Below are 25,917 nucleotides of genomic sequence, written 5' to 3'. Positions count from 1 at the left end.
TGTTCATAAGGTGTTTTTCCTTAGCACGACAGAACGGAACGAATTACACCATTTTAAGGTCGGCAACGACGGGACTGTGTAAAAATAAATTATTGCCCGCTGTTCAAGGCCTTACGCGTACGGCGCTTTTTTTTTTCGACACCAGCGGCGAGGCGTGAATGATCGATTATCGATTTTTCCCTATTGAAGCTATGGTAAAGAATCGATTATTAAGGTGTTCGCTACGAACACCCTCTTTATCGATCTTTTTCCATAGGTTTAAATGGTAAATCAATCGATATATCGTAAAGCACGCCCTACCACTGTTCGTCTTTTGGGTAGTGCGGTGGCGGTCGGCCTACCGTGCTGAGATAAAACGCCGTATAATCCTTCAGACGCTGTGAAACTTCCCTTAACAAATCACGAATCTTCGGGAAAATTTGTAAATATTTTTCTTCAGTTTCACAGATAATTTCGTTTGTACTTTGATCTTAAGTGTCTGAAAATTTCCAGGCAAAAGAATGATATCTGCCCTCAAAAATGAATATTTCCTGAGAGGAAATTTGGCGACATTTGAATATTCGCACGGCGTTTTTCGTGAGCACGGGAGGTTTGGGGGCTCACGCGGCGTTTTCTTGGCCTAGACCATTGTTTCATGGGCTCACACCCACCCGGTCACCGATATCCTTGGATACTCCCGAGTGGCCTGGACAGCTCTCACCCGTGATTCATTGTCTTCGGGGTCCGCTGCGTCTTTTTAACTCGCTAAAAAGTCCCCGCGCCGGGCGGGAGGGGGTGGGGGTGGGGAGCACCGCTTTGAAAACTCGGAAGGTCGAGGCTCCCTCCTTTTCCTGGATAGGGGAGCAAAAATGGGTCGCTTTCATCGTCTGCCGGATCTGAGATTAAATTTTTCCCCCTGTATGTTGCATCCAAAGTACCTATGTGTTGATGGGTGGTTTCACGATAACTGGAATAGTTTTGTCGCCGTGACGGACAACACATTTTTCGATCATATTTTCAGTAGAAATGTTAATCACTCGAATTTTTTAGTATGAATATTCAAAGGATTTTGAGTTTTATATTCGAGTTATATTCGAGAATATTCGAATTTTGTGGCGTTTAGGCGTCGCAGAGCGCCGGAGAGCGCTATGAGAGCGACCCTTATTTATGTATATTCAAAGGATTACGCACTATGACGCTTTCTAATGATTTATTGCTTTACCTATCAATTAATATTATGTAAATTCCGAAAATGTGCTGTCCATTACGCGGTAAAAAGTCAGCGTGACAGACAGCACATTTTCGATCATTTATATGTTAAAATTGAAAAGTAGTGAGATAAATCTTTGAAAAGCGTTAAAGAACGTAACCCTGTGTAAATTAATGCAAAAAAATTCGAGTGATTACCAATACTACTAAAAATATGACCGAAAAATGTGTTGTCGGTTACGGCGACAAAACTATTCTAGTTATCGCGAAACCACTCTGATCGTCAAAAATCTGTAGCCCGATTATTGAAATATATAGACGAACCTATGGACAAAGTCCTTTGGTAGGTTTATTCTTGAAAAAATTACTGAAAGACAGCGATGGACAAAGATGACCAAGAGCAAATGAAGTGATTCTGTCGGTGGGAGCGGGTGGTTGCAACGGACAAATAAAGGGGTAAGTAATAGACTAACTGCAATCAGCAGGGGGTCTAAGTAAGTCCATTATTTTCGATCGTTTTCCTCCTTCGTCTAAGAGAACCACCCGTCTCAACCAAGATCGCGTTATTTTCATTTTCCCCCTTGTATATTGCTCATCAATATCAACATTCAGCCCACTGAATAAATGTGTATAAAATGTACAGTAAAAAGAGGAGACAAAAGGAAAACAGCGCGAGCTTATTGGTTGAAAGACGTGGTTGTTATAGACTAAAGGGGGAAAATGATGGGCTACCTAAAGGGTATCTAGCAGGTTGCCGTTGGTTGGTATACTACTTAGCTCCGTTATGCATTGCATCCATCCGTTTCGACCACCTGCTTGACGTGATCCAATTATTCTGGTTGTAGATGTCGCGTTCGGAGCCTTTTCCTGAGTTCTGGGAAGAGTCATTCGTCGAGATGCCCCTACAAACCTCAAGAGATAACTATTCGGCCACGACGGTCGTGCGAATTGCATACTCGTCTATTTGAAGGAGTTTTTCAGCGTACAGAACTGGACACACAGCGTTTGGGAACCCTTCATATCAGACTCGTACCATATCGAGGCGTAGCAAATGAATTCAGATGCCACTTTAAAGTCTAAGATTTTTCCGAAAAAGAAATAATAATAATTTAGCTTAATTTTGGCAAAATTATTCGACTTTTCCCCAACTTTAAAACATTTCCTCGACTATTTTAGGAAATAAGAATGTTTCACTCACCAACAGTGAGGTATTCTCTCTGAATGAAGAATATCTTCTGAATTCTGGGAAAATTCTCTGCCTAAAATTGCAGTTCATTGTGCATGCTCGAAATCGCTCTCTAGGTGCATTTAAACAAGATTCGGGAACCTCGTATGTAAAGTAATTTTGTACCGAAAGTAAACAAAAGTCGAGTTACCTAACAAATTAACAAATCTGGCTAAATTACTGGTTTTACTAACTCTGTTCACTACTCTGTTTTCCCTTTGTCCTCCTAGTCTATCTTTATTTATCAGTCAGTGTTAATAATCACCCCGCTGTCGCAGGCAAGTAGCCAAATCAGGCATTTTGTCAAATGCGTCAAAAATAGTCACATGTTCCCACACAGAGAGAAAATTTCTGTTGGACCGATAAAAATTCCATTTGATAATTCTCGGGAAAAAGTTCTCAGCAAGTCAACAATAAATTTTTTTAGTGTCAGACGGTATGTCTGTTGTTTCATTAAAAGGTATTAAACGGTGAATGTGGACGCCTGAGTACGAAAAAGACTATCTACATAGTTTCCGCTGTAAATAGACTTATGGCAAGAAAACGTACCAGTCTCTCCTCTCGAGAGGGAAACTTTTTATTCAACTTTCTTCCCCTCCTTCATATTGTCTGCATTCCGTCTCAGTAGAGCCGTAGGCGTTTTTACCCTCTTTAAAGATATTTATCCTCTAAAACCTCCGCGAGGAAACGGAAGGAAGAAAACCTAACAGAAAGTGTCGTAACTTTCCTCCGTATTATTTTCGCGTCTTGTTTGAAATTTCTCTGAATATTAATGCGGGCGCATCCGACTGAGTTTTTTTTCGTGAATGTTGAAGAGTCACCATGACTTTTGGTGAAAAAAGGAGGTTAAAACTGAAAGTAATTTGTACAGTAGGGAATTTAGATTGGATCATTAAATTTCGACTTAATTGTCAACTTTTAACTTACGACATTGGAAGTTTGTTGCGAATGCCCACGATGAAACTGCCTCAGTATACCAAGTCTCCTTGAGGTTCAGATCAAACCGTTTCAAACTTGTGTAATTAAAATGACGTCAAATGAAATGAAGTTTCGTTCAGCTGAACTTGGTTACGTATTAATTTGGAAACAAAAAATTGGATCCGGTACAGAGCAGTGGTGAATGCAAAAATTTGGAAGGAAAACGAGCTTTTGGAGGATATATAGTAAACTAAAATAAGACCATGCGTAAACAAGTGTTACATATGATGAATGAATTTATTCCTCTGCAAAATTACCGAAGACTAGTTCATTATTTCTTTTTCATAAAAAAGGAAATCCAGGACTTTACTCAGTTGTCTACCCCTTAGTTGAAGATTCACGCCAAGAACCGTGAGTTTTTCCTTCTGAGGGTCGTTCCGCCGTGATTGAAACTTTCAGACGACCTTGATTTACACAGCGTGTAAGCGATATTTGTCGCTATATCGTTATACAAGACAAACCTGTTACTTGATTTATGAATTTGCAAATTCATTTTCATGCCACTATGTGAATTATGATGGCCAATCATGGTTATCCCACGAATTTCGTGTGTTTTATTTTGCTCTTGCAAGAATATTCTTCGGAATATTTACGCAAAAATATCGGATAATATTCACTTTAAAAATTAAAATATGAGCGGAAAATTTAAACTTCACCATGAAGATACGTGATTTTCCAACTATATCATCGGCAAGCGGTAAATTTAGCAAATCTAATATGCTGGTCCTCCTAATAATCTGATATAACTGATATAACGTCGCTCCTTTGGCGTAAGGGCGTATCTTGATTTCCGCACGAGTCGCAAAAAGCATGGATTTATATGTAAAAGGAGGCTCTTATGGAAATTGAGATACGCCCTTACGTCAGAGGGGTAACGATAAGTAGAGTCCCTTTATACCCAGAGTTAAGACAACTCACTTTTGGTTGGGCTGAAAGTGGCCTAAAAAATAATCCAATTCTGATTGGTTCTCGCTCATGGAGGCCGAAACGAGTGCACCAAGATGGCGGTACCTCGAATGTGAACAAGAATAATGGAAATATTACCTAATTGTGGTTTATCAAGAGTAAGTTGTCATTTCCATCGGTCCAAAATGAAAATAGATTAAGAAATTATTCACAAACCAATCTCATTTTCTTTTTAATTAATCAATTTGTTGATGTTGTTGTTTTTGTTTGACAGACATACTCTAACAGACATCGCAGGATTCCTAATCCTTATCCCTCAATATCGTTCGTTTGGGTGCACTCGTTTCGGCCTCCATGGCCAGCCAAGGCCGGCTGCCAGTCAGCTGATAATCGAGTTGTCTTAACTCTGGGTATAAAGGGACTCTAACGATAAGGTCCACTGAGACAACTTGAGACGAGCGGTTGTTGTCCAGAGTCTCCAGAGGCCCTTCACCTCCCATCGCGCCTTCAATTTCGATTGATACTACATAACTGGCAGCGGCGTTTGAATAGTCGCATGCAACAAATTACCTGCCGACTCAGCTAATCATTTGAAAGCGCACACGTCCCTCCTCAAGAAGCTGCGAAACGGCTTAACCAAAACGTTTGTATTTATCCTATAGCACTTAAAGTCGCGTTGCACATCAATCACAGCGGTTGGGATATTTCCCGGCTGGAAAACTCGCATTGACTACAACTCAGCAAGGCGCAGAAGCGTGAGGGAAACGCGGGTGTTATGACATCATGAAACACTTTCTTTGATTAGAAAAGGCCCGCCCGACCCGCATCCCCATAAAGGACCCGTGTTTGGTTTTCTCACAAGTATGGAGTCGTGAATTTTTAAAGATGAAGTATTATTTTGTATATCTCTCACTTCAGAGATATGTTGCTTCTCCAATTCGATGATCGTTATTTAGAACGACTATTTCATGATATTTCACAATTCAAAATAAAGTATAGGCAGTAATTTTGATACACCGCGATTGAGCGCTAATTTGAAAATTTTCAAGTTTGGACTATAAACACGCTAATAAGCACCGACGCCTAAATTCCAAAATTCTCACCTTATTTTTCTACGGTTATTTGCACATCCATTTGAATTCCAACAAATGTATCGAATAATTTTGCACAATATTTACCGTATGTTTATTGATTCGCTGATTTCGAATTTGAAAATAAACCGCCAAGATTTTAATACTTACTTTGTTACTTATTGTTTACTTTATTACTTATTGAATGTGGGCAAATTTAAAGCACACTGTGGCGTGGCGGGCGGTCAGCGCAAAGCGCGCATTGGCGCCTACAAACATAACGGGATACTTCAAGCATTGCGCAATGCGTGAAGTATCCTGTTAGGTTTGTAGGCGTCAGTGCGCGATTTGCGCTGGCAAGCTTTTTTGGACTCTTCATAAAATTAAAACCATTTTTCAGCCGAAAAATTGAGTCGGCTGTTTTGGCAGGAAAACGATGCACAATCGCAAAAACTTTTGCGCCAGAATGCACCTACCCTAGGGTACTTAAATATGGGTTCAGATGATTTTTTGAAGTGGGGCCAAAATCGGCCTTTATCGATACCCCTCCTTTATTAAAATCATGCTGTTTGCCCGACAGCCTCCATTATTGGAGGCTTCTTCTGTAAAATATATATCTCTAGGATCACTTATGAATACTTTTCTTTGTACTTTCAAACACGTCTTATTGAAGGTTAGCTAACATTTCTAAAACAAATTCACAGAAGAAAATACGTAAGTTTTTTAAAAAAACGTACATATTAGAAGAAATCAGGTAACGTGTATGTACCACACAATAAACTAGACCGTTTGGCTTCATATGGTGTGAGTGTCTATAAAATCAATTTCTGCAATGATGTCTGTGGGTTCCTCCATTACTCGAAAGTTTCCGCTCAACCCTTTAAACACGACCTGAAATTGAATTTACGATGAACCGATCCAGACAGCAAAGAGAGCCATGGAACGGTTTTCAGAAATGCACGAAGAAGGTAACCGTACATATCTTGCCGATATCATAAAAAAAGTATTCATAGACGATTTAATGTATCATTCAAATTACTCTCTCGTCGCACTTTTCTACATTTAATGTTACTCATCCCTAACGTAAATGGAAGAAGTTGCCATAGTGATCCTATCCTTACATATTGGCTTTCGAAGGGGACATTTCAAATTATTTTTGAGTGGCGCGACATCTCGCCGCAAACCTCTTCATTTTCAAGTGTGAATTATAATCTTCATTCAAGCTCTTTATTCAAGCTTCTCCGTCAAGCTCCGTTTCTCATGCTTTTTACAGAGAATATTATTTTTACATTCTATCACACTCCACCAATTTTTGTCTCTACTATATAAAACTTCCAGCCAAACCTAGTTTATTGTGGCGCTTCTTTGAAGGTGAGAAATCACAGGTAATATTGGAGCTTACTCGTTAGATTATCGAGTAACCACACATTGCTTCAATTTTCAATATGAAAGTTTTGCAAATATTAGTAATTATTGTTAACTATTTGGTACACTTTTGCTTGAGCTTAACCCCCCCCCCCCCCGAGTCTTGTAATAAAACCCGTCAGAGCTCAATTTTTGACTCAAATTGAAATGTTTGAACTTTTTGGTTTTGCTTTCCCGCAAAATAGTATGGACCCACTACTATTTTAGCACCTTGTTTTATGAGGTCCGAGTCACATTTTTTTGTGATTTTTTTCTTGTTTGGTCACTATTTTTCAAATGATTTTGAGACTTACTTTTCCGTCACGAATACACAATTTTCAGGAGTTTGGCAACATCTATTATCTACGCTTAAATGACGTTTTGCCCAAATGGAGATGATAAAATTTTCCAAGTCTATCCTAAGTTCTCATGGTATGAAACAGCTTTTGTAGGGAATTTATTTGGCGTAAACCACCCTCTCAGAAGGAGCTCACATCACCCGACGGCACGGCACTATATATTGATCTTTCTCGAACACTCTCCACACATCGATATTGGAGCTACGTGATTTTTTTCAATATCAAGACCGGAGGAGTGTTTGATACGAGATATCGTAAAGGAGACCGTAATTACGGAGATTCTTGAATGAATTTATTCCGGTGCGCGGATGATACGAACGTGCATTTTCAATGTTCGTAAGGTATCGTTAAGCGGCCCGGTGGCGCGGCGACATTGATTGTAGTTTATATTCCTTACAACGCCCACAGCGTCGTTTAGCCTTATCAAAAACCCATTTCCTCACAAACTTCCGCACTTTTACCTATTGTGATGTGCCGGAAAAAGAGAGCCTCAATAAAGAAGTTGATTTTATGCGGCTTCCTGACTTTACGTGGCTACGCGGCACGGCACGTGGTGCGCGGTTTTAAAAGCGCCAAGTCTCCGAGGATACGTTAACCGTGAGGTGTTGAAAGTTGCCACCGTCATTGTAACTTTCTCGGCCGCTTTTACGCCGCACGGTGCTCGGACCTATTGCGCGTATTTAAATCAAAAGGAACTATTTTCATCCTGACATGAACCCTGAGATCCGTAAGAATACATGCACGAGATGGCTCATGTCACCAAGTATTTAGTTCTTTGTAATAAATGGCCTGGTTACACGCTCAAATTTCCGTCAAATTCCGATCAAAATGATGACCAAGATGGCGGTGGAGAATTATCTAGATTGATGGGTAAAATTAATTAAGACAGCGTGTTGATTGAAATAAGCACGGTTGTATGGAAATCAAATGAAGGATGAGCCCCACAGTTCCATCATCTACCATCATATTTTTGCAGGCCGCAGAAATTTGATGGTAGATGGTGCGCACCAGTCACCATTTGATCGGAAATTGATGGGAATCTGAGCGTGTAACCAGCACACTAAATACGTCCTATTCTCGTCGGATTCTTCAGCAATACCGTCCACTATACCGTGATCATTGGTTGAGTGGCAAATGTTTTTCAACCAACTGGGGGGAGAAATGCGAACAGATTGAAAAATAGTAAATAATAGATAAAATCTTCCTAAAGAAATTGATTTAAATGTAACGAGGTTTAAAATAGCACAAATACACGTCAAATTTAAAAGTATCTATTCAATTTTAAATATTTGCGTGCTCACTCACACTTAAACGTTTTTTTTTTTTTTTTTTTTAAATTTAGAAACACGTTTTGGAGCACATTTCCCAGACGCGTCCCAAGTTAAAAAATTTTAATTGCAAGAGAGTACGCGAATTTCGACATTTACATTTTCTAACCATATGATTAAGTATTGATAAAAAATAAGTTAGCACCGAACACTAAAATTAGCTGTCCCTTGCATCATAATTATAGGTTCATATACTCGCAGGAATAGGCTACGACTTTTCTTTTTTCTGTAAAAATGAGGTTTGTGTCACCTCGGTTATAACGCCTTGATGCAACTATTTGTGATCTATGGATGTGCGTGTTGAAGGCACTTCGATTTTCCCTGTCAGTTTGGTCATCACACCGGCGGCGCGGTGTGCTGCCAGCGAAAACGCGCATTGGCGCCTACAAACCTAACGGGATACTTCAAGCATTGCGCAATGCGTGAAGTATCCCTGTTAGGTTTGTAGGCGCCAATGCGCGTTTTGCGCAATGCTTGAAGTATCCCGTTAGGTTTGTAGGCGCCAATGCGCGTTTGCGCTGACCGCCCGCCGCGCCGCAGCGTGCCATAAACTTGCCCATACATTCAATAAGTCAGGGTGTTAAAGTCTTGGCGATTTATCATTAAATTTAAAATCAGCGAATCAATAAACAGCAGTAAAGAAACTTTCGTGATCTTTCAGTCACCAACCGACATGTTTCTTTCTATTTTAAGTTTTGGGCTAGGGATCACTGTGCTAAGCCCCGTATTAATTAGGTATGGACAATAGAGGTCCATATTTCACAATGTCAAGGTGAAATGAAGCTCAGTAACGCCTTTGAAAACTCCTTTTGCTGGGCTTTCAACTTGCCCTAAAAACTCAATGTAAAAAAAAAAAAAATAAGCAGTTGTGTGCGTCGCCCAATAATATTTCATTTTGTTGTGATTGCTTTTTTTTTCGCAGATGCTTAATTGGTGCTTTTCATTTGGAATTCTTTCTTTTATGCAACGGCAGCACATACTCTAGATGCCTTGCGAAGCATGGATGTTTAAGCTAGTTATAAATAAAATCGTATGCATACCCGAAACGTAAGTGATTCTGTAAATTTGAGCCGATATTTGCCAGTGTTTTCTGTAAAATAACAAATGAAATTTGCATTAAATATCTTTCAAATAAGACTAAACCCCACAAATTTAATTCTGGAGCACTAAAATACTCGATTGATCTTTGAAATTTCATAGATCAACATTGGAAATTCTAAAATGCAACTCAAATTTGAAAAGAATAACGATATCCGCATTCGCCAATTCACACGTTTCACGAGGAAGCTAGCAAACTTTGTTTCCTCTCCATGTTGACCTATGGTAAAGAATCGATCATTGTTATGGAACATTCGGCCCCTCCGAAAATCGATTCTTTACCACACGTTTAAATTGAGAAGAGACATCGTTAACAACTTGCTTGATCCGCCAATGACGCGTAGCTTGAAGCTGAGGTCTACGTACTTAAGTTGACTCGCATGCTATAGATTCATTACGTTAAGCTTTGCAACTGGAGGATTATCTTATCGATCATAATATCTAGAGGCTTGCAATTTTACAGCACATATAATGATAAAGGAAATTCAACTTGAGTCATTTTGATGTATTGAGAATAAACCAAAATGGAATTCATTATTTCAATATTCGGAAATGTCAAAATTTTCAAAAAAACAAAACGTAAGAGTTTATGCATTATCTAAGTGCGAAACCACGTAACTTTTTTGCGACGTTGCAGTCTTCCTGTCATACTTTACTTTTTATTCGGGAAACTAGTCAACGTAATTTCTTGAAAATGTCCCTTAATTTTTCTTCTCTGTTAGCAGAATATTCTGTATGATTTTCAAGCTGTAAAGTTAGCTTCAGGTTCAATTCGAAAAATAAAGTAGAAGCGGACATTTGGAAACACCGCAAAGGAGATACATGGTTTTGCACCTTGACCATGGCCATTTGGACCGCGATAAGCAGAAAGGAACCAAGCCACATAAAATATTGCCAAATTTCATTTGATTTCTTTCATAAAAAAGGTTGTGCGGATTTTCGTGCAAATTTCGGTGAATTTTCTGCATTATCCAAAGCAAGTTCCTTAAAATTTTCAAAAAAAAATCCGCACAATCGTTCTCTTGTAAGAAATTAAATTGCTCACTTAAATTAAGCATTAGCTAAGGTGGCTTGGTTCCTCGCCACTAAACGCGGTCCATTTAAACGTATTCAAATTGAATGTTACTTCACCTGGTCCAAAATGGTGACTGCAACGAGAGCCAGAGTGACGACCCAGCTGACGCAGGATACCAAATGCGCCGAATTATCGGCAACGTATGAGCCGAGACTCTTTGACAGCATCTTGACCGGACTCGCTGCCAACTCAACGCCAAATGAGACGGTTCCTCCGATGCTCGTCATTATTCCGGACATCAAATCATGCTTCGATTCCTTGGCGAAGAGATTCTCGAATCGTTGACTCAGCCTCCTGCCGGACAAGGAAGCCCCACTTTTCTCTTGTCTTCGCACCCTCGAGTCATAACTCGCGACGTCAGAGTTCCGAGAAGCGGGTAATCCTGGCCCCCGCCTTAAGTCCCTTCTCACGGGTAACTGAGCACGTTCCCCCCGGTTCCCACGATCCCGGCGCGAAGCCACCTCTTCACGCGCGGCCGATTCGGTTAAGTATTTTTCCGTGTTAACAGGTGCCAAATATTGACGTGCGACTCGGCCGGAATCAAGGACGAATGAGGAGCGACGTGAAGCCTCATCCTTTGATTTTTCCGAGAACGCCTTTTCTCTTCGGCTCACGCTGAGCCGATAGGGGAGTTGTGCGAGTTTCGAATTAATCTCCGGAATGAAGTCTCGGAATGTTTGTGACTCTCGAATTGGTGTGACTTTTGTGCTCCTGGTGTCGCGGTTCCTAATTAAGGCCACCGCACTGCCTCGTGCCGTTTCGAGACGCTCATTTGCTCGAGAAACTTCTCGCCTTTGACTCATCCTTTCCCGATTGGGGGACATAGTAATTTGACTTGTGATTCGCACTAGATGCTCTGACCTTATAACTCGTAGCCGTTGGTGCCCTGGAGAACTTCCAGGAGCCTCACGAGCGACCTCTCTCCTTTGGTAGGACTCGTTTCTGCGCAATTTTTCGGAGATTGCTCGAGACATTTCCCTTCTTTCTGAAGACTCACTTCGGCGCATCGACTCAGAAGCCTTGCGAGCTACCTCTCTCCTTTGAGTAAGATCATTTCCGCGGACATTTCCAGAAGATTCACGTGCAATCTCTCTCCTTTCAGAGGGTTTACTTCTGCGCATTTTTTCAGAAGCCTCACGAGCTATCTCTCTCCTTCGTGAGGAATCAACTCTCTGTACCCGCTCTACGGCCTCGCGAGCTAGCTCTCTCCTTTCAGAGGGCTCACTTCTGCGCACCGTCTTGAAAGCCTCACGAATTACCTCTCCTCGTTGAGAGGGTTCACTTCGGCGCATTCTTTCAGAAGATTCACGAACTATTTCTCTCCTTTCAGATGGCTCACTTTCTCGCCCCCTTCTAGAGGATTCACGAGCTATTTCTCTCCTTTCAGAGGGCTCACTTCTGCGCAACCTTTGAGAAGCCTCACGAGCTATTTCTCTCCTTTCAGAGAGCTCACTTCTGCGTAACCTTTCAGAAGCCCCACGAGCTATCTCTCTCCTTTCAGAGGGCTCACTTCTGCGCAACCTTTCAGAAGCCTTACGAACTATTTCTCTCCTTTGAGAGGGCTCAATTCTGCGCATCCCTTCGGTGGTATCACGAGCAACCGTCCGTCTGCCAGAGGGCATACTGCTGCCTAGACGAAGCACATCCATTCGCCGGTGTGTGTCCATCGATCGCTCTGATTCCACTATATCGGATGAAACGCGCCTCGTTCGGAAATTCTGCCTGCCAGAGGTTGTCATCGTTGCCCGTATTTTCATCACTGAGTCGCGTCTTTCTGAAGCACCTCGCTCATTCGATCTCCTCAGGGAAGTTCGCCCTTCGCGGGCGAGGGCAGAATCATCCAACGACCTTCGACTTTCGGCAATTCTCATATTAGATTCTCGCCTTTCCATAACGGATTCGCGTCGAGCGAGGATTTCTGAGTCGGTGCGGTCAGCTCGGAAAGTTTCCCGGCTGGGACTTTGATTACGTGTTACTTTGTCAAAGCTCATTCCTTCACGTGAAAGTTCTCCTCGCTCAAATTGACGAATCGTATTTTTGTAGGGGATTTCTTCGGAACGCCTGCTCTCCCAATCGCTGGCTCGGTTAGGAGTGTCACTCTCCCGACGAACAGAGATACGAGCCTCCCTGACCTCTCGTTTTTCAATGATGCGACTAGCGTACCCGCCGTTCATTCTACTGTCTCGCCGAGTGTTCGTCTGAGAGTGCTGGTCGTCCAAAATCCTCCTACTTGGAGCAAATTTAGAGGACAACATCTCTCGGCGAGAGTTGACATCATCCCGGATGTCTACTCGACGATTCGCTAACTTCACAGAGTCGACAACGTCCCTAACATCTCTACGCTCAGCAACTCGTCGGTCAGATAGTCGTGAATCGGTCATACGGTCCACGAAAACTTTTCCAAAAGACTGACGCGTTGTCTCCTCTTCAAAATCATCCCTTCTTTCAGAGTTCGTCACTCGAATAGCCCGAGTGGGACCCTCGTTCTCCTTAAAGTTTTCACGCCGACTCCCCAGCCTTTGAACACGAGACTGACCGTCACGTGTAACTTGTCGGCGATCAACTGCACGATCCTGCCTTAAATTATCATCCATAAGAACTGTCCTACGAATGTCATTACTTGAGAGACTTCTCCATTTTCGAGTGGACGCGTTGTCTGTGTCGTCACTGATTCGTCTAGTGAGCTCTTTCAGGTTAGATCGGTCCGTTAAAATTCTCCCATGGTGAGCTGTGTTTTCTTGTCTCTGGTCAAACCCTGCTCGATCAGATCGATCGCTTAAACGTGCTTCTCGAAGGACGGGTGCATCTCTGTGGTTGCGTGCCTCTCTTCGCATTAATCGATTCTCTCGAAATTGACGGCCTGAATACTCTCTCCGTTCGTCAACCCTCTTATGAGTCGAACGAGATATCTCCCGGTTTGATAATTGTCTGTGCCTATTGTGTTCTACTTGAGTTGACCGATCAGTCGAAAGTCTTTCTCGTCGAATGGAAGATTCTTGTCGGTCATTGATCTCTCTTTGAGTTGATCGATCAGTCGAAATTCTCTCCCGACGAGCAGATAATTCTCTTCGATTATCGAGCTCTCTTCGAGCTGAACTAGGTATCTCTCGAGTTGATAGTTCTCTCCGTGCATCAAGCTCTCCTTTTGCCGAACGAGACATTTCTCGGATAGATGATTCTATTTGTCTATCGATATCTACTCGAGTTGATCGATGGATCGAAATTTTTCCTAGACGAGTGGATGATTCTTCTCGATTATCGATCTCTCTTCGAGCTGAACGAGACATTTCACGAGTTGATAAATCTCTCCTTCCATCGAGTTCTCCTCGAGTGGAGCGGTCGGTCAAAATTCGTTCTTGAATTTCTCGACGAGCAGATGATTCTCTCCGTTCGTCGAACCGTCTTCGATCGGTCCTGTCGTTTAAATTCCTCTCTCGACGAACTGATACTTCTCGTTTCTCGATCTCACGTTCTACAACTCGCCGTTCTCGCTCATTAACACGAGTCCCCTCGCGAAGATTAGAGACCTCTCCACGGGAATCCATTCGTTGCGAAGTAGCCCGATCGAAGGAGGCGCTTTCTCTACGATGGGAGATCCTCCTAGCCTCTCTATCCAGAGCTCGTCTTTCACTGCGATCGGAAGAAGCCCTTTCTCTAGAGACCACGGTAGAAACTCTCCTCTCATCAGATCGAATTGAGGATTCTACAAGTCGAGCTGCAACTAAGTTCTGCCTGGTTGCAATTCGAGCTTCGTGCAAAATTCCGTCAGCCCGGTTCCTAAAGGAACTAGGCTGTCTGCTTTCGGAAAATGCTCGTTCACGGAACTGCCGCAGTCGGTTAAATGACTCTGTATTTCGACTTGGCTCTCGTCGATCCACAAACCTTTCCGTCGAGGAGATTCGGGGGGCGGGAGAGTCACTTTGGACCCTCCGTCGGTTTTCAACGGCAGCTCTTTGGGACGACGTCCTTCGTCGATTCCCGTCCTGAATTCGTTCATCTGAGCGAATCTGTTCTTGCAAGAGTCGTCCTTGATTAATTCGAGTCCTGGTATTTACTTCTTGTCGTCGCTCTTCTAGCCGCACTGCGCGCGCGCTCTGGCGGTCGGTCCTGAAGTTGGAACGAGAGTTAGCGTCCCTGTTCAGGTTTGAATCCCGGACGAACCGACGTTCGGTGGACGTATCACCGCTTACGTCACGACGCCCACTAGGTGTCACCCGCTCCGCCAGTTTTCGTTGGGGGCTGTCCCCTTCCAGAGCGCGCCAGGACTCCCTGCGATCACTCCGGATGGTCGGTGGGTTGGTCCCATGGTGACGTGTACTGGCGTGCTCGGTCAAAGGCCCCCGCTGATCTCGATTCCCAGTGAAGTCGAACTGCCGAAATTTGCCACTGAAAAAAGCAGAGCGAGCGTCAAAATTTTGAGATCCCTGGTAAAAATTGACAGTAGAATCTTTGTTCCAAAATACCATAGACCTAAAGCCGGCTGTAAGATTTTCAATAGCTTCTATAGCCGGCTGCACAATTTCTTATAGCCTTTTATAGCCGATGGTGATTGAGCAACAGCCAGGCGATAAAGTGTATGCTAAACGTTACTAATTACGGATGCTAGGACTTAGTGAGTTTTTGGAATACCGCTCTATTTTTGGGCCGTAGTATCTTGATTTATTTTGCGCGGAAAGCTGCGTACTTTTGAAGGATGCCTGTCATTCCTAATATGTTGGAGCGCCTTCAATTTCGTATGATACTGTGCAATACCTCTGGTGTGAAATAGTTGCTTCAAGCGCCGTGGCACGCCGTGGCACGCTGCGGCGTGGCGGGCGGGCAGTCAGCTCGAACGCGCATTGGCGCCTACAAACCTAACAGGGATACTTCACGCATTGCGCCATGCGTGAAGTATCCTTGTTAGGTTTGTAGGCGCTGGTGCGCGCTTATCGCTGGCAGCACCCCGATCCGCTCTGTGTTAGGCTCCAATATAAGCTTGCAGAGTCAGCGTTTTCCAACTCATGATTTTGAAATGTTTGCACATCCTCTATAGATTATTTTCATTTTAATTGATGAAAAAAAAGATGTATTAAAGGAAAATATAATGTGTGTTTTGTGAATATTATGGTGGTTCCGTATCAAACTTAATGATTTCCAAAGCACACGAATTTCTACACAATTTCTCACAGCCTTTTATAGCCGATGACGATAAAGTGTAAAGCCCGGCAATAGGAACTATAGCCGGCTGCATACTTTTTTATCGCTTCGTATAGCCCGGCTACATGATTTGCTCCGCTTTCTACAGCCAGCTGTATGATTTTATTGCCTTCTTTAGCCGGCTATAAGAATTCCTATGGTATTTTGAAACGCAGCTCCTATCGCCAATTTTTACCAGGGATAAATGGAGGGATAATGGAATGGAGTAATTTAAATGGATAGAGTTAAACCAGCATTTTTGAAGAAATCTAGTAGAGTGGAAGTAAGTAGAGGCAAAAGATCATAAAGTCACTTTCTTCAACTTCCGAAAGTACCGTAAGTTTTTGTTTTTGGCATGAAAATTTCTTCAATCGGAAGTTAAAATTAAAGCATAGGACTAGTATGATTAGACGTGAATATTTCAAAATTCAAAATTCGCCCTATTATGAAGATTTGCAAGGAGGAGAAACTTTACTTTTTTTATTCAAACTTATTTCATCATTTTAAGTCTTATTTGGATTTATGCTTTTTTGATCCTGAATCTTGAATGGTGCAACTGTGGAAATCCTTTTTAAGAATACTAATGAAGAGGGAGGAAACAAATCAAAATGTACAATATACAATCATAAGAGTAACGTATCACGCTTAACGCCTGCGACGCGAATTCTTCGGGGGGGTCGAACCACGAAGCTGTCAGGGGACGTAGCCCCCTAGAATTGAAAATCCCAACAGTAAGCATCGAAAGAACGCATTCCTGCCGGTATTATCCCAATTGTTATCCATTTCAAAAATTGTCGGGGGCCACAAAAAAAAGAAAAAATTTTAGAAACGTTTTTAAATATTTAACGATGTGTAAATTCTCGAATAACGTCTTACTCTTTGAGTTGTAACAGTTCAAGCTAGGAACCATAGTGTGCGGACGCGGGACGGTCTCGAGTTGGACACTATTCAAAGGGTAGAAAATTACAAAAAAACATAAATGTTAGGCAACTTCTTAATGTTACGTTTTTAGGAAAGAGGTGTTTTCTTCATATTTGGGCCAAAAAATAGGAATAGAACATATCGTCACCTTCCAGGCAAAGTATCACAAGCGCCATGCGACGTTTAAAAATTTCCGCCGCCATTATATTTTTTTACAGAGAAATTGTTCAACGAAGCTGTCCGAAAATTTCACTGAATTTTCTTTGTGCTGCCGATAAAATTTAGTGAAATTTCCAAACAGATTCAACCAACAATTTCTCAGTAAAAAAATATAATGGCGGCGGAAATTTTTAAACGTCGCATGGCGCTTGTGATACTCTGCCTGGAAGGTGACGATATTTATATGCTGATAAAAGACCAGGGTCAAGAATGTGCTCTGTTTCAAATTTTCGTCCATTTACTCTTTGCGATGAGCCCTGTCGTCCATAACTCCATACCAATGCTTCTCCGGGCTCATCTCAAAATGTAGTTATGCTCTTTTGCCAGTAGACTGATGATTTAACCACACCGTAATTACAAGCTCTTGTGATTCACTTAGTTATGAGTCTTACAATTATTGCACGTACACTAATTCAAAAAGCACGAGGGATCAAATATTTGGACTCGTTTTTAATGCACTAAAATCATTGAGAATTAAGTAAGAAGCTGAAATCACAACGAATACATCATTACAAAACTCTATGAATCAAAGGACCCAAGCCACTGTAAAATCGCGTCGGGCGGTATGGTAAGTCTCGTAATTAAACCGATTCTACGCAACGAAGTAAATACCCGCTTCACTTTCTCGCAGAACTCAGATATCCCAGCTCTTACAGTAAACGCAACCCGATCAGAATCAATGCTACTCAATTCAACGGGATCCCAATTTCCTTTGAGAACTCGTGGGTGTTTTAGATATGCAGGTGGGTCGATCGTAAGTCTACAATGAAAATGCGATTGTTTGATCTCACTTTAAACACTAAGCTTTTTCTTCGTTTTGATCTTCTTCATGTCATTCCTTTACGCTTCCAAGGAGTTAACGGTTATAGCTCACTCCCTCGCCTTCTTCATATTTACAGAAAATAATGAGTTCCCTGAAAAATATTTATATATCGAATTTATAAATCGGGGATTCGAGTTCTTGTTTCTTGAGGCGCTAATTTCCTAGTAAAGATTTCATGCTGAGAAAAAACGGCGAAATTTGCCACATCTCCTCCAGGAGAATATTTAGCTTTGAAAGAAGTCATTAGTCTTATCTGTTGTAGACTTCTTTTAGAAGTAAATTGAAAAAACTCGTATTTTATTTAAAAAAACCACTGGGAAAACGGTTCAAGTTACGAACCGGGATTCTCCTTTTATTCATTTTTGCCAATCTTCTGAGGTCAAAATACTATCTTTCTCTTTCAAAAGCGTATCAAGAATTGTACATACATTCTGAGTTTTTGGTGTTACACATTTGGATTTCATTTTGCAATAAGGAACCACTATCCCTTGCTCTCCCATAAAAGCACATATCTGCATAGGGAAACCAAAGGCATGTATGTTGTTTCTAAAATGGGCCAGGAATAGTGGTTCCTTCTTGCAAAATGTAGTCCATTTTGCAGTTTACTTTAAATTTCGCATCGGCATGATTCAAATTTAAATTTGACCAAATTTATGCTACTTTAGTGTAGGTGGATTTTTTCATGAAAATGTTTCAACACTTGTTGTTTATTAACAAAAAAAAAAACGAAAATGAATATGAATTTTTTTATATTTCAGTGGTGTTTAAGTCCAATTATGAATATCAATCAGGGTATGAATTTTATTCCTTGGAATGTTTTGCTTCACATTAAATTAAGATTACAGTGTCCAAAAGTCCTCCACAAAAAGGTCAACTTTTCTTTTCAGAAAATTCGTATTTCGACAGAAAATTTTTGGAACAATCAAATGTTCACACGACGCTTTTTCTTGGCACAGCGATTACTTCCAGATGTGAAAACATACCGTAAATATTCTAATTGCCAAAAATTCCTCATGGCCAGCTCTATTCGATGAATTTTAGAATATTTTCTTCAGTTTACAAATCCAAAGCATTTTGAAGAAACAAACGGTTTTAGTGTTAGCTTATGGTCGCTCCTCATGGGTAAGGGCGTATCTTCCGCATGAGCGCCAAGAAGCATGGAATTATATGATGTGAAGCAAGGCTCACGTAGAAATTGAGCATTGGCGGATCCAGCAAATTGGCAACACTGTTTTGTCTCCATTTAAACCTATGGAAATGTATCGATTCTTAGAGGGGTCAGGTGCTCCAACAGAAATCGATTTTTTAGCTTAGGTTTAAATGGAGGAAATCCGGTGTTGCCGAATTGCTGGATCCGCCTCTGAAATTGAGATACGTCCTTGTGTCTTTGCCAATCCTTTGAATCAATCCGCAAACTTTGCGGCAATATGACACTTTGGTCCTGAGGGGGAAAAAATGCGACAAAAAAGTACCCAAAAAGGGTTTGCATGGTCTGAGTCTATGGTGCGTGTAAACTTAAAATCGTGGAAAAAAAAAAATTAAACATCGTTCGAACTTCTAAATCCCTGCAATTAAGATAAGAAGCGGACTGGCTCCTCGAAGCGGCTGAGTAAAATTATATTTTCTCCAGAAAACATACAGGATTGCAAAATCTTTACGATCATGTGATCCTTGAATTGCAAGCTCATGGCGTGCACTATTCGGAAATTATGTACATTGGGGTAGGTTCGACACCAAGCAAATACGAATCATCAAGAAATTGAGTGTGCACCGTGGTATTGGCGCAATGCATGAAGTATCCTGCAGACTTGTAAGGCGCTATACTATCCGCCGCGCGCACCGTGCTGTACGCGCAATGCATGAAGTATCCAGCGGTCTTGTAAGGGGCCTTCCGCGCCGGCCGCACTGTGTTTGATACGATCATTCAAACTTGCGGCGTCAACGGTTTTCAACTTATAATTTTGAAGTTATTGTAAAGTTTGTTGGAATTATTGTCATTTCAAATGATCCTTTCTTCGAAAAATCGGAATTTGAAATGTTCATAGTAAGTGCAAATTTTTCACTGATTTTGATCCGGTTTTTAATTGATGCGTCCATTGAATCGGTGTCGATCGGTTCACTTTTTATTTTTCGTCCGATTCATGTCGATCGAATACATACCCTCTCGGTACATGCAGACTACCTATCATACTCTTTTTTTTTTAACTGAACAATTCGCCTTCTGCTGCGTCTGCAGCAATTGTTGTTACGAACATGCTGTGCGTCCTGATTTTAGTTCATTACATACTCTACTCTCTGAAGGCGTTTTATGTGCGCAAGAAACGCAATCTGTCGGAGAACGAAGGAAATAGGGGTTGAGCGATTTATTCAATCTCACCTCTTCTAATTTCGAACATAAAACGCCTTCAGAGAGTCAAGTATATAATCAGCTGAAATCAACACGCACAACATATTCGTAACAACAATTGCTGCAGACGCAGCAGAGGGCGAATTGCTCGGTTAAAAAAAGAGTATGGTAGGTAGTCTGCATGTGCTGAGAGGTTATGTATTCGATCGACATAAATCGAACGGAAAAATGAGGACGTGAACCGATCGACACCGATTCAATGGACAAAAAAATAAAAAAGCGGATCAAAATCGGTAGGAAACTTGCATTTACTATGAACATTTCAAATTGCGATATCTCGAAATTAGGATCAGCCAAGATTTTGGTTTTTCGCGATTTCAAGTCCAAACCTGCAAACCCTTTTTGGGTACATTTTTGCCGGATCCTTTTTTGCTTCAAGACCTCTGTGATGAATTGAAAATAAGACTGAACTAAAAACAGTCTCCGCACAATAACGATACAAATGCTCGATGAGACTAAATTACTCAATTTTTTGCACTTGTCTACGTGATATATCGTGGTGGCCAAAAGAAATTTCCCCCGATTTTTAAAACACCCTTTTATATGAAGGGACTATAGGTGAATTTTGATCCTTGTCTAAAATAACATGAAAAATATGAAAATACTGCAAAAAATGCGTAAAGGTAAAAATACCATTCAAGCAATTCAACAATTCTTGGATAAAGTGTATGAGGCTTTTGAACACCATGCACCAGCTTTCAGTATTCACTTTGACTTGTCCAAAGCCTTTGATATTGTTAACCGTCAACTCCTCGTAAAAAAATAGAAATTGTATGGCTTGGATGACACAGCCTTAAAATTGATGAACTCTTATTTGAGTAATAGAAAACAATATGTTAAGATTGATTCATTAAACGGTCCTGTATTCTCAAATATTGCTAATATAAATACTGGAGTACCACAGGGATCTGTGATTGGCCCGCTCTTATTTATTATTTTTATTAATGACCTTCTACATTTTGTTGAATTTCCGACCTACATCTTTGCTGATGATACATCCTCAGTACTCAGCGGTGACGCTTCCCTCCCCAAATGAAAAGAGGCCTATCAGCAGATCTGCTATTGGTTCAAAATCAATGGTTTATCTCTTAATGAAAGTAAAACGCAAATTGTACAATATTCTTTAAGGCATAATAATGTATCTAATTTAAGTCAAATTGATATTACAGAAAATCAAAAATACCTGTTAGCCATTGTACACGTTTCTTAGGTTTAAACATTGATAGCAAACTAAGTTGGTCAGACCATATTGATTATCTCTTAGGGAAAATCCAAAGACAAAAATGGGCCTTCAGAAATTTAGTGCCTGCTGTTTCCCGCAGCACAGCCCTGATCTTTTATCATTCTAACATTGTCTCTTTACTTAGATACGGCCTACCGATTTGGGGAAAATGTTCCAGAGCTGATTCTGTATTTATAGAGCAAAAAAAAATTATTAGAATCCTATTTAATAAGCCAATCAATTACCATTGTAGAGATCTGTTTATTAGCAACAACCTATTTACACTCCCTTCACTATACATTTTTGAATGTTTAAAGTATGCTGTCAATAATGGGATCTTATCACCTACCAATCTTGCCCCAGGTCATAGATATAATACTCGCCATCATTCAATCTGCAACATTCCTACTTCCCTTGTCTCGACCGAGGCCAATGTAACGTACTCATCTATCCAACTTTTCAATGCACTCCCTTCAGACATTAAGAACTCCCTCCGATCCCATGACGTTCACGCTTTTCTAAGGCAAATAAAAAGGCTAATGTTGCAGAAAGCCTTTTATGACATTAGTGAATTTCTTAGTACCTAGACATTTGATAATGTAATGTGAATATACATTGTTTATAAGTTTGTTATACTGTGTAATTGACCTGTACAATAGCTCTACCAGGAGCTTACATTTCTGTACCAAAGATCAAATAAATAAATAAATAAATAAAATGTTTAATTCACCTGTCAAGGTAGCTAACACGAACTGAAGGGTGATAGTCGGTATGGTTCAGGTACTCGGCCTGTGCAGCGGGAAACAGGCCGCATAAGAGGTAGGTGCAAATGAACAGCCAGTTCAGCTGAACCAAACAGCTTCTCACCAATTTCAACGCCAGGTTTCCTTTTCGCATTCTGAAATTTTAACGGACATGTTTAAGACTTTTTTGATCAGATGATATTTTAACAAGCCAATTTATTTCAAGGCGTATAAAGGATAGGAGAATTTAGAGTCATCATTGCAAGAAAACTGCCTTCTAGATAGGTCCTTGTTACGCTGAGGAAAATATCGTCATTTCTCGCACGGAGGAACGTAACAGTGCCGTAGCATGCTTGGCGATATATCGATTGATCTGCCATTTAAACCTAGGAAAAGAATTGAGAATCAGGGTGTTCGCAACGAACACCTTAATAATCGATTCTTTACCATTGCTTCGTATGGGTAAATGTCGATAATTGATCATTCACGCCACGCCACTAGAACGTAACTCCATTTCAAAGTTGTGGAATTGACTCAAACAATTCATTTTTTTACGAAGATGAACCTGCAACATTTTCGTCGAAAATTTGTCTGATTTTTGGATGAGATCAGAGGAAAAGTTAGTGAAATTTCCAGCTAGACTTCCTCCGAATTCTCCTGTTAGTGTGCCAATTGCGCGGAAAAATCTGGCAACATTGAAATGGAGTTACTTTCTTTCGTGAGAGAAACTTTGAAAGTATGTGTTGTGTGTTCTATTTTTTTTATTAAAGAAGGTCAGAAAATGGATATCTGAAAGAGATTTAATCGAATTTCAATGTCATTTTCTACGATGTGATAGACAAGTCTCATCTTGCAAACTAATGTGTGCAATAGATTCTAGTAAAGTTGACAAATCTTTCGATCTTTTATGCACTGGAAAAAAATCGCTTGGATCTAGAGTCCAGACTCTTAAAAAAAATTGACAAGAAAAAATACTCTTGATTCAATCCGATTTTTCCTTGAATCGAGGAGCCAAGCCTCTTCATTAAAGTGGATTTTCTTCTGATTCGAGAAAAAGTCCGATTGAATCAACAGTATTTTTTCTTGTCAATGTTTGTAAGAGTCTGGACTCTAGATCCAAGCGACTTTTTTTTCCTGTGTGAGCAACAAAAAAACGAAACGAATACCAAAAACACGAAAACTCATTCACAATTCTAGGGAAAAAAGGTAATATTAATAAAAATATTATGTAATCTTACTCTTTTTTTGATGCAGGTGCAAATTCGCTATACTTAGATTTTTTGTTTTTGAAACCCGTAATAATTGATAACTACAGATGAACGGTAGCGATAACACTTCCCATTTTGGAGCAATGATTTTCTTCTAACTTAATGATTTTATGAGAAATCTGTAAAAAATAGTCTCCGACTCTAGTTGTCTATCATACAATCAGACTAAAGTAACCCCGAATTGCACATAGCGAATTGAAATTTTTCTGTCAGCACAGAATCGGATAAGAGCCGTAAAAATGTTCGCTCTAAAAGGCTATTCGATTGGACGACAATCTTACTCGAAGCGAGTCTCTGCGTTATTAAATGGGAAGGAAAAATACACAATAGAAAGCCACGTGTTGATATTATGAGGTTTTTAACTTTTTTTTTGAGAAGAGAAGAGAAGAGAAATCTTAAAATAGCAGTATTGTTCTTCAAATGGAATGAATCCAAAAAAGATTATACTTATAATTTTGAAAGCGATAAACAAGACTCCTTTCTAAAGGTTGTAATAACTTCAACGGTAAGTTTTCGCCTGTCGGTATAAATAATTTCCAGGAATTTAAATCTTTCCGACTCGGGTTTCCTGTTACTCGTGACCTTTGCCTCAAACGCAACTTTTTCTAACGCAAACAGGTATTTTTCCTCCTCTGCAAACAGTAAAGATAAAATTATACCCGGATTGAATTAATCCGTAAGACTCCGGCACTGAAATGGGGGGTTTCAGTCACTTTCCTATCCATACTTTCCCTCGGATATTGAATATTATTTTGCACGCAATCCGGATTTTTACATCACCGAACTTTGCAAAAAAAAAAGCGTCGATATGCAACTGGTTTCCTTATGACGTCAAGTTGTTTTACCACAGCGAAGATATGTACTTCCCCATTTCAAAAGCATGATACTAAAATTATTGGTGGATAATTCTTTCCATCAGTTTATCGGAAGCCGAAGATCTAAGCATTGACACGTAAAAATCAATCATTTCAAAAGTGTCGTAAGACATAAATAATGTATTAATTTTATAATTTTACATGAAATAAAAAAACAACCCCTGAAGCTGGAAAATATTTAGTGCATAAAAAACACCGTGAGTACTTACTGTTTATCTCTTCACCAGTTGATATTATTTTTCAACATCAAATAATCCATTTTATTGATTTCATTTATTCTCGATTACGATTCGTTGAATTATGCACCATACATCGGCATTATTTGACACTCACCAATTAAAACATCGTACGAAATTTAATTGAAAAAGATTGCCCAATAATATTTAGGTCATTACTAGGCGAATCTGAGTTTTAATATCCAAGCAAAACTTTTACACTGAAGGGAAAGTAGCAGTGCAAAATATATTGTTTTTGTATACAACATGAAAAATGCCGAAATATTCATACAGGCAATGACCAAATTAACCAAGTGTAGTAGATTAAAAACAAGCCACACTGTGGAATTGAGAAGATGTTTGGATTATTATTCCTTTCCGTAAAGGTTTGATGTTGATGATGAGCTCTGACCCCTACTTTAATGTACAAAATATTTTATCCTGATTTAGAATCTCGGATATGGTACTGTATAATTAACACATACACGTAAATGTACTCCATATTAACCCCACATACATTTTGAATTCAGAAAAATGTGTCAGGAGTCTTTTTCCTCTCCGAAAGATTTGATGTTAATGGTGATTTGCGACCCCTTTTTTAGATTCGAAGTATTTTATCTTGACTTAAAATCTCGGATATCAGCCTGTGCTTTTTTTTTTTTTTTTTTTTTTTTTTTTTTTTTTTTTTTTTTTACTGTGAACTATTTCACTAACAACTTAGTGATGACGAGTGTCATTTGGAAAATCATATGAGGGATCACAGTGTAGAAAAATTATTATAAATTAATTGCAGTCAGTCTAGTTTAGTCTAGTCTATTCTACTATGCCAGTTTAAGGTCAGTCAGTCGAGCTCAAACATACTCCTAACCCATTTTCCTCCTAGGATACAGCATGGTTCCTTTCCACTCGGTTCGGTCCTGCTATAACCTAAACAACAAAAAACAATTTTAAGAGGAGGAAAGTACTCACCGGTTCGTCATAGGCACAGAGAATGAGTTGAGACAAGAATAAGGACGAACCGGGGAACACGGGGTATTTTATACCCTCCGAGCCGGAGACGCAACCGGAGTGGCTGAGGAGTCGTGTGGGCGGTGTAATCTAACTTGCAGGGGTCGCAGACGAGTGAGGTGTCGCAGGTGAGGCCGAGTTGGACCAGAGGAGCTCCTAATGCTCCAATTCTACACATCATCGGGTTTAACGCAGTTACTCTTATCGCTAGTCACCAAGCCCATTCAACGCTGCACCCTGTTGCCGAGGCAAAGGAAAAAAATATGAGACTGCGCTTGAACTTGGAAGAATTAAGGAGGGTCGAGGATAGATTATGATGGACTACGAAACGAGGTCAAAGCTAGGTAAAACACCGGGGAAAAAAGGATGCTGACTTACACGGAGAAAAAAACTTCGTGCGTGGGACCCGA

General features: G+C 40.4%; 1 protein-coding gene across 1 annotated transcript in view; it reads right to left on the bottom strand.

Annotated features, from left to right (window-relative positions):
* Positions 1 to 25,627, bottom strand: part of LOC109031529 (uncharacterized) — a 39,578-nt gene extending 13,951 nt beyond the window's left edge. The window contains exons 1-4 of the mRNA XM_019043090.2: positions 25,469 to 25,627; positions 22,129 to 22,296; positions 10,688 to 15,017; positions 9,499 to 9,548 (exon numbers count right to left, since the gene is read on the bottom strand). Of these exons, the coding sequence (XP_018898635.2) occupies positions 9,499 to 9,548; positions 10,688 to 15,017; positions 22,129 to 22,296; positions 25,469 to 25,479 (4,559 nt within the window). The 5' untranslated portion in view covers positions 25,480 to 25,627. The remainder of the gene's footprint in view (positions 1 to 9,498; positions 9,549 to 10,687; positions 15,018 to 22,128; positions 22,297 to 25,468) is intronic.
* Between the last annotated feature and the right edge of the window lie 290 nt (positions 25,628 to 25,917).

This window comes from Bemisia tabaci, chromosome 7 (genome assembly GCF_918797505.1).
Source record: "Bemisia tabaci chromosome 7, PGI_BMITA_v3".
Taxonomy (NCBI): domain Eukaryota; kingdom Metazoa; phylum Arthropoda; class Insecta; order Hemiptera; family Aleyrodidae; genus Bemisia; species Bemisia tabaci.
This window is presented reverse-complemented; position numbering and strand designations above follow the sequence as displayed.